Below are 17451 nucleotides of genomic sequence, written 5' to 3' on the forward strand. Positions count from 1 at the left end.
GACTAACAGATTTAATTGGGCATAAGCTTTCGTGGGTAAAAAACCCACTTCTTCAGATGTAACATCCTTGATAAAGGCGTCCTTGTTGTTTTTTAAATGCACTTCATAGACTCCTAGATTCTAAGGTCAGAAGGGACCATTGTGATCATCTGGTCTGACCTCCTGTCTAGCACAGGCCAGAGACCTGCCCCACAATAATTCCTAGAGCAGAGCTTGTAGATAAAACATCCAATCTTGTTTTAAAAAAATGTCTGTGATGGAGAATCCACCACAACCCTTGGTAAGTTGTTCCAGTTGTTAATTACCCTCAGTGCTGAAAACGTTTGCACCTTACTTCTAGCTTGAATTTATCTAGTTTCAACCTCCAGGCACTAGATCATGTTATATACTTTTCTCTGCTAGATTGAAGAGCCCTCTATCAAATTACTGTTCCCCATGTAGATACTTATAGACCGTGATCATGTCACCCCTCAACCTTCTCTTTGTTAAGCTAAATAGATCCTTGAGCCTCTCACTATAGGGCATGTTTTCCAATCCTTAATCTTACTTGTGGCTTTTCTTTGAGCACTCTCCAATTTTTCAAGATCCTCTTGAAGTGTGGACACAGTATTCCAGTAGCAATCTCCCCACTGCCAATTACAGCGGCAAAAGAACTCTCTTCTACTACTGAAGATTCCCCTGTTTATGCATCCAAGGGCATGTTAGCCCCTTTGACCACAGCGTTGCACTGGGAATTTGTGGGCAGCTGATTATCCATCATAGCCCCCAAGTCTTTTTTCAGAGTCACTGCTTCTCAGGATAGAGTCCTCCATGCTGGAAGTATGACCTGCATTCTTTGTTCCTAGATGTATGACTTGACATTTGGTTATATTAAAATGTGTATTGTTTGCTTGTGCCCAGTTTACCAAGCAATCTAGGTTTCTCTTTATCAGTCACCGGTCCTCTTCATTATTAACCACTCCTCCAATCTTTGTCATCTACAAACTTTACCAGTAATGATTTTGTTTTCTACCAGGTCACTGATAAAAATGTTAAACAGTGTAGGGCCAAGAACCGATCCCTGCAAGACCCCACTAGAAACACAACTGCTTGATGATGATTTCCTGTTTGCAAAATGGCAGATGAAATTCATAGATTCATAGATTCTAGGACTGGAAGGGACCTCGAGAGGTCATCGAGTCCAGTCCCCTGCCCGCATGGCAGGACCAAATACTGTCTAGACCATCCCTGATAGACATTTATCTAACCTACTCTTAAATATCTCCAGAGATGGAGATTCCACAACCTCCCTAGGCAATTTATTCCAGTGTTTAACCACCCTGACAGTTAGGAACTTTTTCCTAATGTCCAACCTAGACCTCCCTTGCTGCAGTTTAAGCCCATTGCTTCTTGTTCTATCCTTAGAGGCTAAGGTGAACAAGTTTTCTCCCTCTTCCTTATGACACCCTTTTAGATACCTGAAAACTGCTATCATGTCCCCTCTCAGTCTTCTCTTTTCCAAACTAAACAAACCCAAATTGAATGTTGATAAATGCAAAGTAATGCACATTGGAAAACATAATCCCAACTATACATACAACATGATGGGGTCTAAATTAGCTGTTACCACTCAAGAAAGAGATTTTGGAGTCGTTGTGGATAATTCTCTGAAAACATCCACTCAATGTGCAGCGACAGTCAAAAAAGCGAACAGAATGTGGGGAATCATTAAGAAAGGGATAAATAATAAGACTGAAAATATCTTATTGCCGCTATATAAATCCATGATACATGCACATCTTGAATACTGCGTGCAGATCTGGTCACCCCATCTCAAAAAAGATATACTGTAATTGGAAAAGGTACAGAAAAGGGCAACAAAAATGATGAGTGGTATGGAACAGCTTCCGTAGGAGGAGAGATTAATAAGACTGGGACTTTTCAGCTTGGAAAAGAGACCACTAAGCGGGGGATATGATTGAGGTGTTTAAAATCATGACTGGTGTGGAGAAAATAAATCAGGAAGTGTTATTTACTCCTCCTCATAACACAAGAACTAGGGTCCACCAAATGAAATAAATAGGCAGCAGGTTTAAAACAAAGAAAAGGAAGTATTTTTTCACACAACGCACAGTCAACCTGTGGAACTCTTTGCCATAGGATGTTGTTGAGGCCAAGTCTATAACAGGGTTCAAAAAAGAACTAGATACATTCATGAAGGATGGGTCCATTAATGGCTATTAGCCAGGATGGGCAGGATGGCCATGCTCTGAAGTTGCCCTAGCTTCTGTTCGCCAGAAGCTGGGAATGGCTCACTTGATGATTCCCTGTTCTGATGATTTCCTGTTCTGTTCATTCCCTCTGGGGCACCTGGCATCCTGTTGGAAGACAGGATACTGGGCTAGATGGACCATTGGTCTGACCCAGTCTGGCCGTTCTTATGTAAGTACATTTTGAGACCTATTTGGAGACTTTGTAGCAAGGTTGCTATGGAGCAGGCTGGAGGCGCACCTGCGGAGCTGTTTGGGGAAGCCACAGAGTACACTAGCAGGGGATATTCTGAATCAGGATAGAGGTGCACTGGCAGAGCTTGGGAATGGGAAGGGTGTTGTGACTTTGGGACTGGAACGACAGGTGGTGCAGCCGGTCACAATGGGGGTGCATCACTTTCATGGGAACTAAAAACAAAACAAACAACCCCTCTGAATTCACCTAAATAAATAACTGCCATATACACAGTGCTGTAACCTCTCTCATGTTTGGAGAGTCCTTGCACACGAATCCAGGACTGGAATGCACAGAGCAAGGGAGAGAGCATTCCTGCACCATTGTTTCTCATGGCCTTGCACATACCTGGTTAAACAGCTCCTTTTTTCTGGGGGACTAAAGCTAGAAGAAGCTATGCAAAGTGCTGCCTGCGCTGGTTTTCCCTGGAGAGGGTGAAGGGCAGGGCTAATTGGATCCCGCCTCTGCTTTCTCTCTAGGAGGCTGCAAAGTTTCTTCTTCTTCTCCTTATCGGTCCAGCAGACACTAAATTTAGATCCAAGGCACTCTGTTGATGATGGTAGTTAAAATAAATCCTCCTTGGTCTGGGCAAACCTCCTTTCCTCCCTTCAGATGGCTTGCAGGTCGCACTCCACGGGCTGCTCGTGGAAGTGAAACTTCTTGCCATCTTAGCTCTCCTTGGTGGGACGACTGTAAAAGTTGAGAACTAGGCATGTGCTTGTCTCTGTGTGTGGATTAGCCTAGGTAAATCATGCCTGGAGCTGGGAATAAAGCCGTAACTGTGACAGTGTCATAGAAAGTAGAAATAGCAATGACCGGTCAGGAGACAGTGCAAGATAGTTCTCAAGAGAGTGTTTTCTAATGCTTTGTGAATACGGAATTGGACCCTTTCTCTCATCTGTGCGTGCGCTTCTTGGAGTAGAGAGAAGCGGGATATTTTCCCATCCAGTGTTTGGAGAAGACATTAGAAATGGTTTCTGTGGCCGTTTGGCAGCTTGCGGATCTATTGCAGGGAGAGCAGTTGGGATGAGTGAGATGGGGACCGCTCAAATTAATCGTTGCGATTAAACTAAATATTAACGAACGTTGCCCTTCTTCAGGCTATGTCTACACGTAAAATGCGACAGTGGCACAGTTGCAGGGCTGCCGCGTTTGTGTCGACGCTCACTACAACGATCGGCGTGATTCTCCCATTGCTGTAGTTAATCCACCTCCCCGAAAGGTGGTGGCTAATTCTTCCGTCAGCCTAGCGCTGTCTGCACCGGGGTTTAGGTGGGCATAGCTCGGGCTTTCAGGCAGGCGGATTTTTCACACCTGTGAGAGATGTAGCTATGCTGATGTAAGTTTCCAGTATAGACCAGCCCTCAGTGCCAAGGGGGCCGTTAGGAAGGACATGTAAGTAAAGGAGAGCAGAGGTGTAGACAGGGCGTAGTTGTGCAGGACATGGATGGTGTGGACAAGAAATCCAGCCTTGCTGTGAAACTTAAGGGGAAGTCAGAGAAAAGAGTCAAAAAGGGGAGTGACCGCGTTTGAGCAGAGGGCATGGAAGATGACTCTTTTAGCAGCAGCAGTTTTGGCTAGAGTGGAAGCAGCTGAGATGCCGGGAGGCTGGAGAAGCGTTGACCAAGTCATGGTCAAGGAGGAGATGTTGGCAATGTAAGAGTGGAAGGTGAGACTAGGCTAGAGAGAGTGAGCAGCTGTGACCATGGGGCCAAAGGAGGTCATCCAGGAACAGCGTTAGAGGGAACCGGGGAATTTGCTAATTATGGAACAGCAACTCACTGGGTTTATCAGAATATTGCTGGGGATAAGCTATGTATAGGGTTGCCAGTCATGGTTTGGGGCTCTGTTTAGTCACTAGTTGAAATGTTTAGATTACTGTGTTTAATATCCTATCCTATGGGGAGTGTTAGCTGTGTCGGTCTCACCAAATTCCATTTTGAGTAATTCTGTTCCGCCTCCTGTAAAATGCTCACTGTAGTTTCTGTGGAATGCTGAATACTTCTTGTTCTAAACTGTTGCGTAGCCTTGCTGGGCACTGTTGAATAGCTACTTTATTCCACCCCAGATGCAGCTGCAGTTCAGCAGTGGATGCGGGTGTTTATGTATTCTGGTGGGTGTTATGGATCAGGTTGCGGAATAGTTTTTCTTTTATGAACTGTTTTTCACCTGCTCGTAACTGGATCCCTGTGCATGCTGAAGCCACGGAATCTGCTGCAGAATTTAGGTTGTTTGCCTCAGAGTATGTGGGGTCATGATCATAACTTTGATTGCAGTCTGAAAAGTACACCTCTACCCTGATACAACACTGTCTTCGGGAGCCAAAAAATCTTACCGCGTTATAGGTGAAACGGCGTTATATTGAACTTGCTTTGATCCGCCGGAGTGCGCAGCCCCGCGCCCGCGGAGCGCTGCTTTCCCGCGTTATATCCAAATTCGTGTTATATCGGGGTAGAGGTGTATGTACACGAGAAGAGATATTTTGATAGTAGTTGGCTCTTTTTAATCTAGTAGAAAAAGGCATAACGAGATCTAATGATTGTAAACTGAAGCTAGACAAATGGAGGCTAGAAATAAGGTGCGATTTTTAATAATTAACCGTTAGAAGAACTTTTTCCTAGGAATGCAGAGTATTCTCCATCACTTGCGGTCTTTCAATCAAACCCCTCTAAGAAATGCTGTAGCTCACACACAAGTTGTGGGCTTTCTTCAGAGATTGCTGGGTGGGGTTCTCTGGCCCATGCTTTGCATGAAGTCAGACTAGAGGATCATAATGGTCCCTTCTGGTCTTGTAATCCATGAACTTTTCAAAACACTCGCTCTTTAGGCTGAACTCTTCCATACTTGAGATCTGCCTGAAGAGCAAAATCTTCAGCAAGTGGGCATGGAATCCCTTTGAGCCCCCTTCAGCTGAGGAGTGAGTGGGGGAGAAATAATCTCTTCCTACTGTTAAAATAAAATTCTTGACATTTTTTTAAAGATAAGGCTACAAACTGAAATGGCTTTTAATGGGGAACTGGGTATGAATTTAGCCTTCAGTGAGGAGTAGGACCTTTGCTTAAGTTGGGGTTAAAAACTGGCTTTGATTTACTGAGGACAGGAGCTGTTGTAACTTCCAAATGGTAGAAAATTCCCAGCCTGCAGGAGTGCATTGGACCATTGCTGCATCAAAGATGCATGCACAGCTAGTGAAGGGCTAGGTTATGCCTTCCACGGGATAAACGCCCCAGGGTGTGCAGGGAGGATGGCAGAAGCTCTTCCCTGTCTCACTCCATGTCCCCTGTCCAAGAGGAGTGCTGGTAGGGGCACAAGGACTCCGATGTGCGGTGCTGACCAGCCCCAAGGGGTGTTTCTGGGCAGTGGAGGTGTGAGCAGGGCTATGTTGCATCTGCCTTCCCTCCCCCCTGCATCGTGACAGTTGTGGCTGGGACACTGGCTACACCTGAAAAGTAAAGGCAGGCCTGCTCGCACTGCACTCTCCCCTGCGGTGCCTAGCATGGCTCCAGTCAGTACTACCGAGGCCGTGCTCCTCTCTTCCTTGCCCAGTGTGAGTCAGGCCCTGAGTTTCCAGCTAGCTCGGTGCGTGCTGGTTGGTCACTTATGGAACTGGAGCAAGAACGTGACCCTGGCCGGATCGTGTGAGGTCCACATGCTGCATCAGTGCTCGGGGCTCACTGTGTCTGTCTTCCTGTATCTGCAGAGCGGCTGGCATCCCAGTGAAGGAAAGGGTGAAGGTCTCTCAGAACTGGAGGCACGGGCGCTGCCGGAGGGAAACGCTCCTGAAATGGAAACGCAAGCAAGTGGCTCCTTTTTCTTTTACCCTGTTCTGTGGCAGCCAATAGGGGACACTGGGTTTGCCTCTGTACTTTGATTTCAGACTGTTCGAGCCCCCCCCCTAAGATCTTTAGGGTCTTACAAGTGACACAGACAAGGCTGCTTTGTCGTTTGACTTACCTGATGAAACTGCAGTGGGATAACTGGAGGTGCTGCCTAGCCCACTAGACCCCAAACCCGAGAACCCAGTCTCACCCGTCAATGAGGAGCCTATGGTGCTTCTCCCAACAATAGGGGTTGGGGCATATTCCAGCCCTGGTAAATGCATTCTGCTTCCCCAGGCAGTTCTAGTTGGGTACAGTGTTCTTCACTTTGGATCCTAAACTGTTGAGTGATTTGTCTTCAGAGCCTGTCTGCATCTTGTCTCATACCACTGCGCCGCTCCTAATCTGTGCTCTGACAATAGAACGGGCTTCGCTGCTCCCTTGCTGCACCTTAAGCCTAGAATAATCCCTTGAGCTAATACAGTCCATGAGCTTCTCTCCTTCACATCCCTCCTCAAGATTCACTTCTTTTGTTCATTGCCTTCCACTGTTGGGCCCCCACCTGGCCTTTGGTCTGGACGCAGTCCACAAATCTTAAAATATTAACTTAGTTCCTTCCCAGGATAACGAGATGTGTGCGTAGCAGTAAGTAGAGGTGAATGTGATTATTAACTTGTGGGCACTGCGTCCAAAGCTGTGCTATGTGCTTTGCAAAACATCTAGGAAGACAAGGTCCCTTGCTTGAGAACCAGGCCTCCTGTAAATGCAGCCTGCACATCAGCCAGGCTGAGGACAAGTGAGAAGGGCCATACCAAATTCACGGACCATTTTGGTTAATTTCATGGCCAGTGGGTTTTAAAACTAGTCAATTTCATGATTTCAGATTTTTACATCTGAAATTTCAGGGTGTTGTAACCACGGGTGTCCCGACCCAAAATGGGATCATGGAGGGGGGGAGGGAGGCGTCACAGAGTTGTTCTGGGCGGGGTGGGTGGCGGGGTGTCACAGGATTTCCACCCTCATTTCTGTGCTGCCTTCAGAGCTGGGCTCTGACAGTTCATTAGCTAATTTAATAAAGCCACGATCCAAACTACTTTGTCTTCCCTTTTGTTCTCTTATCCTGAATTAAAACTGGTTGCTTTTTCTTATTAAAAAGTTGTAGAAAAATGTAGAGAGTTAATTAAATTGCAGCGGGGAGAGACCCACTGAGACAGGCTAGAGGAGTCTGTGGGGAAGCTGGATGTTCACATGGGTGTGGAGGAAGGAAGAGGAACTCAAAGGCCATCTCAGAACAAAACCTACCCCTGCAAAGAGGCCATGGGAGTCCTAAGTATTTCATATCTAAGCCTCTAGATTCCTTAGCCAGCCCCTCTTCCAAAGACTCCATTCTTGGCCTCTTCCTCAGGTCTGGAACCTTGGTCAGAAAGAACCTTGCTCTGGCATGTATTGAGAAGTGTACTTGTTTCCTGGCTGTGACGCTATACTCAGACCTGTGCTCCTAGGAATATGTCCCGGGGTGGCCAGCAGCTGTCTGATCTGTTTCCCTTGTCATTGTCTCTGCAGCCTGATGCCCTGGATGCATTTAGATGGCGAGTATCTCTACCTGTCCCAGGCAGAAGACATCCGGGCCTACCGGTTTCGTCCAGACAGCACTGGCCTACAACGCCGTCCTCAAGCCATCTTCTCCGGCCACCAGGAAGATGTGTGTCGATTTGTTCTCACCAGCTCCCACATCGTCAGTGGAGGAGGGTAAGCTCAGTGCCGTGTGGGGCCAGGGCTCTTCAGCTGCCCCAGTAGAGGAATTAATTTTCTAAGCACTCTGGATAAATCTGTTTCAGAGCAGAACAGTGTGTTTGCCATCCAGTGCTCCATGTTCCACCATATTTAACTTCCTTGCACTGCTCTTTTCCTGCCAGTTTGATTTGCTTCTTCCCGAAAGAGACCTCTCCAGGGGTAGAGCACAGTCTCATGCTAATGACCCGTTCAAGCCTTGATCTTTTTGCAGATGCTGCCGATAAGGGGGCTAAGCAGTGCCGATTTTGCCAGGGATTTTAATATATATTTTTTTCTTTTGCAATAATGGTGACTGTAAGGACAATGCATCTCGACCGTCAAGGGGCATGATATTCGGAACTGGGCATTCACTAGCTACAGTTGTGCACACAAACAACTTGCATCTACCTGGTCTTTAGCAAATGAAAAGACCTAGTTTATAAGATGCTCATCTTTTGGTACCTGAGCGTGGTAGTACTAACTATAACGAGAGTAATCAGTTAAGGTGGGCTATTATCAGCAGGAGAAAAAAAACTTGTAGTGATCATCAGGATGTCCCATTTCTAAAAGTTTTTTTTCTCCTGCTGATAATAGCCCACCTTAACTGATTAGTCTCGTTAGAGTTAGTATGGCAACACCCATTTTTTCATGTCCTCTGTTTATATATATTTTCCTACTGTATTTTCCACTGCATGCATCCGATGAAGTGGGTTTTAGCCCAGGAAAGCTTATGCTCAAATAAATTTGTTAGTCTCTAAGGTGCCACAAGTACTCCTGTTCTTTTTGCTGATACAGACTAACACGGCTGCTACTCTGAGACATGTTCCAGTTTCTATAATTTTACTGGCATAACAAGGTAGCAAATTCTTTGCCGAGTTAATACAATTCATTCAGTCTCTGGGTCAGATCTTGCTCCTGTGCTTCTAGCTGCCCTGGCATGAGGGGGAGGGATGTGGCTCCCTGCCATCCCACCCCCACTGCATAGCATCTGGACAGGATTCCGGCTTCCTCAGGAACACCAGAGGACGGAATGGCTACTGTGCTGGTTTGTGCAGCATGGCCCTCACTGAGAAGGTCCCAAACTGGTGAGAACATGCTGCCATCTGCAGCTGCTCTGGCCTGGGATGACCAGAAATAGGATCTAATGGGAACTGGGTGGGTGTGGTGGGGGGAATGAATCCTCCATTCCCCTGGGATTGCAGGTGTTCTAGTCCTCATGCAGTTCTACCAAACATTAACTGGAGACGCGCTCATCAAGTGCTGATGCTTTAGCTGCCCTGCAAAGATGATGACTTCCCGCTCGGGGTTTTATTTCACAGTGATGGAAATATCGTCCTCTCTATGCTGAAGGAGCCATGGACTTTAAAGTTCTCTGCGCACGAGCAGGAGGTGAACTGTGTGGATTGTCAAGGGGGCATCATCGTGAGCGGCTCCAGGGACAGAACAGCAAAGGTGAGCAAGCGTCGTGTCCGGCACTGCACGTGCTGTTGCAGAGAGGTGAGCTGTGAGCTCTGCGTGTGTTTAAAGGCGGGTTGAATGGGACCTTGAGCCCTGCACTTGCCTCTCTGGCTTGGGAGCACAATAAACCTTGCTTAGGTTTCTGGAGAGCCGCTTGCGATGTCAGCCCACCAGGAAAGGGGTCCAGCAGGAGCTGGGGGAACTAGCCACTGGCTTGAAAGGTGAGATGGGGTAGTAACAGAGGGTCAGACCAGATGGACTTACGGGGGAGTTTTGGCTTGGCCTTATAATGCTGTTGTAACATGTATTTCCCTTTCTGTTTGTCGCTCTCAAATTTCATCCCAAGCGTCCGGGACGGTCTCTCTTTTGTGGGCTCTTCTTTACGGCGTTATTCCAAGCTATAAAAGTGTTTTTTGTAAAAAGACATGAAGTGTGCAGGGACAGCCAGGACCCATTTTTTGTCTTTCAGTGACTTTCATATCAAATTGGAGCCATTTAGCTAGTACGTGCTAGGCCTAGGCTCCTTGAGGCTAGGACTCGTTATTCTCTTAGCACTCTGCCCTGATCGTGCAGTGCTGTGTTGATGGATGGAGCTAGAGAAGAATTCCCCAGAGTGGTGGTCAGTTGAGTTTTAAATGTCCCAAGTGATGGTGCTCGCGGCCCTTCCCCTGGGAAGCTGTTCCACGGGTTGAAAAGCTCTCGCTCTCTAGACGTTTCTCCTGATATGCAGGTGATCAGACGAGCAGGACGTGTAAAGATTATTCAATTCTTGTTTTTCATGATTGGGCCTTTGCCCCTGTCACTATCTTGTGCATCTGGTCTGGATCTAAGGTACTTATGTGACCTCCATTCCCTTAGTATGGGAGCATCTCCTAACACCCCTGCAGGATAGGGCAGTGCTGTTACCCCATTTCATAGACTAGGAACTGAGGCCGTGAGAGACCTGGTGGCTTTTCCAAGGTCACACGGGAAGCCTGTGTTAGAACAGGGAATTGAACTTGGGTCTCTCGAGCCCCAGGCTAGCGCCCTGACCCTTGGACCACGCTGTCCTGCTTGGCTTGGCTTGGCTGGCCGCTCTGGATGTTTCTAACCCATTGTCACTCTATGTTCCATAGCTATGTTTTTGTCGAACACAATTTCTGGGCAGAGTTTGCCTGGGCTTGAATGAGTTTGAAGCTGGCCGGGCACCAAACTGTGCTCAAGTAGGACCGCGGGGCCTGTGTTTCGGGCAGCACGGTCACACAGCTCCCATGGGCAGGAGCAGGTCAGACCTCTTATGACCTTGAGAAGAAACGCCCGAAGGTCAAAGGGAATTTAACTTTTTGTATTCTGCCCGGTTCTGCAGCCGGAATGAGCTTGTCCGCCTGACCCTCCCATCTGGCCATAATGGACGGAGTCACTTGAGGGATTTTTCTCGTGTGCGTTGTAATGTCTGGCGGCTGGACGGGAATCCGCAGCGGTCCTTTAAGGGAGCTGTAAGTGCAGTGGATGCTATTGAGGGCTCTCCGAGTGTTGATTAGAGCTAAGCTCCGAGGAGCTGCTAATGTACATTCCTCCCGGATAGGCACCAGATAGCGCGCGCTGAGCAACATTTTTAACCTGGAGGAGATAGGGACGCCTGAAAAGAGTTAAGCTTTTCTGCTGCTTTTGCTGACACTAGGTGCTAAATTCCCTGCTGACGGGAATAGCCTGCAATCCTGGGCATTATCAACAAACAAACAAACACGGCACCCCCGGCTTTGAAGTCTCTAAGTAAAACATTGGGCATGGGGAGAAAAAGGGAGCTAAGGGCTAGAGTCCGGAGAGCCAGCCAAGCTGAGGAGGGGGAGGGGGCTTGGGGATCAGGGGGGCTCTGGCAGAACCCCACACTTTGCTCCGACCGTTCATCTCTAGGGAAGGCAAGGGGTGCGGTGGATGGCAAGGGTGAGTCAGTGTAAGGGGAGCATGTGTTGGGGGAGGGGAGGGGATTCTTCCAGGCTGCTGGGAGGTCAAGGGCCTTGCCCTCTCTGCATGTCTATTGTTTGAAGATACCTAGGGGGTGGGCTTAAAAAGCCGGGCCTACGGAGATGGGTCTATACGGGAGCACAAATGAGACAAGCCTGCAATTAATTTCCGAGCTAGTACAAATGGAAATACTCAGTTATGTCCCCCCCGCCCCCCGCAGGAGAACAAGGGGGTATTTGAACATACCCTGATCTGGTTGCTCTGGAAGCTCTGCACTGCACGCTCTGTAGTACCAGGTCCCTGCCCTGAGGAGCTTGCAGTGTCATTTTGGCTGTTCCACGGAGTGGAGCTGATGATCAGCTGGGCTGGGGCTGAGAGAGGATCAAAGTCTGGCAGTAAAGTCGCTTGGGGACACAGTTGAGGCCTGTGCTTTTCCTGCTGGTGCAATTGTATGACTGAGAGTTCATTCAGAAGATCAGGGAGGGGGTGGTTCTCTTCAAACACAGGCTTGGATGCCTGTACCCTTCCCTGCCTGCTTCTGGGTGACCTGATGTAGCACCTCTCTGTCTCTCCAGGTTTGGTCCCTATCCTCTGGCAGAGTTGGGCATTGTTTACACACGGTGCAGACTGAGGACCGGGTCTGGTCCATCGCCATTAGTCCATTATTAAGGTAATCAAGACCTTTATTAGTCATTTTAACAGGTACTGCTTAACTTCCCCCCCTCCCCCCCCCCACTCCCCATCCCCTGGTACTCTGGATTTGCAAATATATCCAAGATAGTGGTGCAGTTGTCTAGGAACTTGATAGGGGTGGGGGCAGATGAGGAGGGAATAGGCCGAGTTCGAATCACTGTAGCCCTCCATGGGGGCAGAAGTCTTAGGGTCACCTCCCACCAGAGCCATGTGGTCCCAGCCTTGAAAGTGACTCTGTAGAAATGGCCCCTTGGTGTTCCATCCCTGTCTGCTCCCTTGTTCACTTGCCGAGTGAGAGCCGCTCAGCTTTACACGCAGAGCTTGCATTTTACTCCTCTCAGCCCAGGTGGCACTGTGGAGAAACAAGGCAGATCCTATTCTGTGTCCTGCGCTCTGACTCCAGCCTCTTGCCTGCTGACGAGCGAAGCAGAAAGGGGTCCTCCTGAATCCTGAGGTCAGGCTGGGCCTGTGGAGCCAGTGAGCTCAGTTGGCTTGGGAATGGAGCAAATTGGATAGGGAAGGTCATTAATGGAAAGTAAATGGAATGCGAAGATGCTGTTTTCCAGCTACTCTTCTGAACTTAACCCCGCTCCTGAGCGTGCAGTTGAGGCCTTAGGATTGTCACTGTTCAGTAGAGGATGTCAAGATGTTGCGTACAGCAGCGAGTGTAGAAGCTGCAGCCTCTTCCAATCTACTGATCAAAGAGTCTGTGCCTCCCATTTCAGAGAAGGTGGAATGATGATAAACTCAGAGAAACTGAACCTGTGTCCAGTAAATCTTCGAACTGGACTGGCAGTGAACTGCCATGTGTATGTGCTGTTGAGTTGGCCTTGATGTCGTCCCTCCTGCAGGAGACATGCCTCCTTTCCTGTCCCCGGGAGCGACCCGGATAGAGCTGCTAATAATGCCCGGATGGTGTCTATAGACCTAAATGATCCCAAATTACTCTGCAGACTGTGGACCATATTGTGCACTGAGCTCTATCCCATGTGTTCCCGGTGTCCCCATCGCAACGGACACTGCACCCTGCGCTGCTCTGTTGGGCTCTGCCATCCCTGAGTTTCAATGGGATGAATTTTAGGCCAGCCCAGTGCCAGGAATTTCCCGTGAGAACTTGTCCTCATTAGGTTTCCAAGCCAGTTTTGCAGCTCCCCATCCATTTTACGTGGGGTGGGTCTTGGGGGGGTGATGGAGCTGAACCTCCTGCCCAAGTGAGCTTCACCTGTGCCTAGTTCCATGATGCTTTTTGTGGGTGGGTGGGCGTGCGCGCGTGCAGGCCGCTCTCTGAGCCATCCACAGTCGTATCAGTGGTGACCAAGGCACCCGTGCTGGCCTTCAATCTCTTGGCAGGGGCCTGGGTGGTTTTCCCTTCCGACGGCATCTGTTGGTCCTTCTGCCATGGCTGGGAAGAGCTATGCAGCGGGCTGCTGTATTCTCCTAAGTGATGACCTGTGGAGCTGGCCTCTTGTCAGGACACTGTCTCCTCTCGCCGGCGCGCACACACTCGTGCACACTCTCTGTCACAATATTTACCTAGCGTCTTTCTCCCCCCGCTGGGTGACAAATGGGCGGCTGCAGAGTAGCTACCCCACAAACGAGTGGGCTCGGATCACTCGCTCGTTTCATGAGACCGCGAATCCCGCCAGCCTCCCCTCTCGCTGCCCCTCCATATTTTTTTTTTTTTTTTTTTAAGAATTAGAGCCGATTAGCCACGTCATTAATTCTTCAATTTGACGGCTGATATAGCAGGGCCCGAAACACACTGCTGACCCCGCATAATGGAAACCCCGCTCCTTAACACATTGACGATGGGAGAAGTTAATTAAAATTCCACAGAGTGAAGGTGTCGGCTAACCTATAAACCTGTCGCTTTTAAGAACAAATCGCTGCCATCCTAGAAGAGAGAGGGGATCAGAGCAGGGGCAGGCAGGAGGGCACGGGAGTGGGGGAGCAGGAGCAGGGGAGATGGATTTTCACTAATAAACGTATTGTTCGCTGTTTAACGAGCATGTATCTAAAATCGTCTCTGATCTCTAGCCAGGCCAGCTATTGGGGGGCTTGTCCCTGCCTGAGCCGTTGGGATCCTGTACTTCTCTGCTTTACATGCCCAGCACACCTGGTCTAAAGCGTCTGCATTGTTGAGCTGAAGAGGGCAGGGAGGACTCAGGATAGAACTTGGGTAGTGCCGTTCGTCAGCCAGGGGAGTTGTTGTTTTAAACATAATATCACTGGCACCTTCCATTTCATCCCAGATACTGCACGTTCTTTCCCCGATTCTCCCCTCTCCCACACTGAATGAAATCAGGAGCTCCTCCATAGAAGTCAGCAGCTACCCCGGTGTGCAACTGATGCAAGATCAGAATCTGGCCCTCCGTGTCGGGCAGCCGGCACTGAAGTGCAGCCAGGCCCTTCTATGGTGGAACACAGACGCTTTTTAACCACGCGAAGCAATAGTGCACAACAGCTAGGACAGGAAGCAAAGAATGCCACCAAATCAACTTGAAACTGCCAGGGAATTCAGACAGAATCCAATTTCTTAAACTGGAAGTTGGCCAGGCCACAGGAGTTAAAACCCCAACCATTTGGAAAAGCACCATGGATTCTTTAATAACCACCATCAGTCAGCACTTCAGTTTCCCATCTTGCTTTTCTGTAGCCTAGTTCTTTTGGTCTCCTGCCTCTGAAGCATCAGAGATGGTCACAGCTGGAGATGGGCTGCTGGACAGGGTGGCCCTGAGCATTCTCTTGTCCATGTGCTCTCCTGGCTGGTTGTTGCTCACATGGGCAGGGTCTAGCTGACCACCCTGTGTGGGATCAGGAAGGCATTTCCTCCCCCCCCCCCCCCGGTCGGCTTGTCAGTGACCTCAGGGGTTTTTCACCTTCCTCTGCAGCGTGGGGTGCAGGTCAATTGCTGGGATTATCTGGACATATCTCACTTAGTCATTTCCCTGCCATTGCAATTCGTAAATGCACCCACTCTTTTTCTGTAGTTAAAAAATAAAAATCTGACCTTGGGGCCCTGTCTGCTCAACAGTGCAGCCCACTCGAAATGAGGAAAGCTAGAGTGACCAGATGGGTGCCGCAGTGTATCAAAGTGTTTCTTTACGTCTAAGTTCTCCGCAGCCATGAGTTTTCTTTGCTCCCTAGGAGAACTGCACGTGAGCTGATAAAGGGCATTCAGGGGTTCTACATCTTCTGCTGGAACTTCCTAGAATCATAACTTCTTTGGGAGTCAAAACAGAGGTCCCTCCCTGTACGGTAGCTTCAGTGTGTGCCGTCGGGAGTGGTGCTGTACTGGTGGGGGGAGGTGGGGTTAGCTGTGTGAGTGGCTACTGATGAGCTCTCTATGTAAAGTGGTGTCCTTAAGTGGAACTGGATCAGGCAGGAAGTTAGTCCCATCTGTGGAGAGCAAGGGAATGTTACAAGTGTCTCAATCCTGCTGGTGCTGCTCACGTGAATTGGCCCGGGGAGCTGGATTAGGCCCTCGATTTGGAATGCGCTAGCACCCTGGAGCTGGGGAAATGGCCTGAAAAGCACCATTCGTAGAGTAAATAGGAAGTGGCAAAGAAAAGCAGATTCTCCAGGCGATGGTGTGAATGGCCCCTGGGTCTCACTACTGCACTTTGCTCCTCATAACTTCTTCCCTGTATCATTGAGCGTGAGGTGAAAAGGCTCCCTGGTTATACTGAACTCCCTTCTAGGACAGCAGTTCAAATCCATCCTCAGTAGGTGGCAATTCGAAGTTCTAGCCTTCTGGTGGCAAGCAGGTGGCCTGCCTGAAGAGCGTGTGGGGTGGGCTTCTAAGCAACTTACCAGCGAATGGAGGTCCACACCCCAAACCCCACTATCACAGTTGGCCCCTCCTGGCCCTCTTGTTGGCAACTTCAGCAGAGAAGATTAAATGGGCTATGGATGTTTCCTCGCCTTCCTGGGCCTGAAGAGGGTCCTCCCAGAATTGGGGTGAGGCACGCTCGCTGCACATTGTGGGGTACATTATGCTAGTGCTGCCTGGCCTAGATCTGTTCGGTGGATGAAGAGGACTTTGGTCTTCAGGGATATCAATTAAGCACCTTTAAAAAAACAAAAATAGATGTATTTATTTAGGAAGTCTGAACAAGTTCTCAAATCCTTGCCATGTAAATACCAGAAACAAAACAATCATTCCAGCAATTCGTTTTTGTTTAAAGAGACATTATAGGGAATATAATCCTCCTGTCTTGATCAGGTTGTCCCCGTATTATAGAGTGAGCCTGTACAACACCTATAGTATGTCATTTCTAGTGCTTTTTATTAAATCATGCACCTATTAACTGCATTCAGTTTACTGTGACTCCTCCCCACAAAAGTTTTGCATCTGTTCTGTCAGGGGTGGTCCCACACTCAGGCAACAAGTAAAGAATCCACATTTTTAATGCTAGTTTAGTCTTCTATGTGATTATTTTTACAACATCTGCAATTAAATACAGATTTTTCAGTTCTCTGTTTGTGACTGACTATTTGGGTAACCCTCTTCTTTTTGATGCACATGGAACTATATGTTCAGCTGTGTGACTTCCTCGTTGTCATGCCATACTCACATTCTAGTGGTAAGACCAGCTTCACAATTGTGGAGCTCCCTAACAAAGTTATATGGGGTAAAGGAATTGCATCCCATCACCTTCGGTCTCCTCTCCCTCACCTTCTCTGCACAATCTCTCCTCTTGCATTCAGTACAGCCAGCATCTCTGCTGATCAGTGCCCTGAGAGCAGTAAAGCGCACAGTAATGTGGCACCTTTGGGACTTTGGGGGTGTCCCATAAGGTGGGAGCCCCACTGGAGTGCAGCTTTGAGGGCTCCCAAAAGCTGGCTCTCCACTATGATAGCTAACACTGCAGTTAAGGTTGCAAAGGTGCTTCCACTCTAAACCCCTCTCCCCAGCCGCTCGTAACTTACTGCGAATTCATTTGCCTTTTGAACTCTGTAATGTGCGTGTTACGTTTTTCATTTAACGCTGCTTACTGTGGTGACTTATTTGTGTTTGGGGACCAGTCCAAGTCTGCATGAAATGGACCGATTCAAATTTGCAAAGTGAATCCAAGCCTCTAGGGTTTCCAGTGGAATAGCTGCACCTTCATGCTTCATGTCTCCCAGAGGTGAGGGAAGCCAGAAAAGAGAAGCGATCACTGTGCACTGTTTGATTTGGGGCTAAGTTTATGGAGAAAACCGGTGTCAGTGCCTGGCGTTTATGGCTTCAGAAACACAGGGTTTGCAGTGTGTCTCGTGCTGTCTAAAAGCACCTTTC

The 17451-nt window shown here is 48.6% G+C and overlaps 1 protein-coding gene across 1 annotated transcript in view; it reads left to right on the top strand.

Annotated features, from left to right (window-relative positions):
* FBXW4 (F-box and WD repeat domain containing 4) overlaps positions 1-17451 on the top strand; it is a 91372-nt gene that overhangs the window by 13976 nt on the left and 59945 nt on the right. The window contains exons 2-5 of the mRNA XM_065407464.1: positions 6185-6280; positions 7866-8051; positions 9395-9527; positions 12053-12147. Coding sequence (XP_065263536.1) covers positions 6185-6280; positions 7866-8051; positions 9395-9527; positions 12053-12147 — 510 coding nt within the window. The remainder of the gene's footprint in view (positions 1-6184; positions 6281-7865; positions 8052-9394; positions 9528-12052; positions 12148-17451) is intronic.

The sequence above is a fragment of the Emys orbicularis genome, chromosome 7 (assembly GCF_028017835.1).
Source record: "Emys orbicularis isolate rEmyOrb1 chromosome 7, rEmyOrb1.hap1, whole genome shotgun sequence".
Lineage (NCBI taxonomy): Eukaryota > Metazoa > Chordata > Testudines > Emydidae > Emys > Emys orbicularis.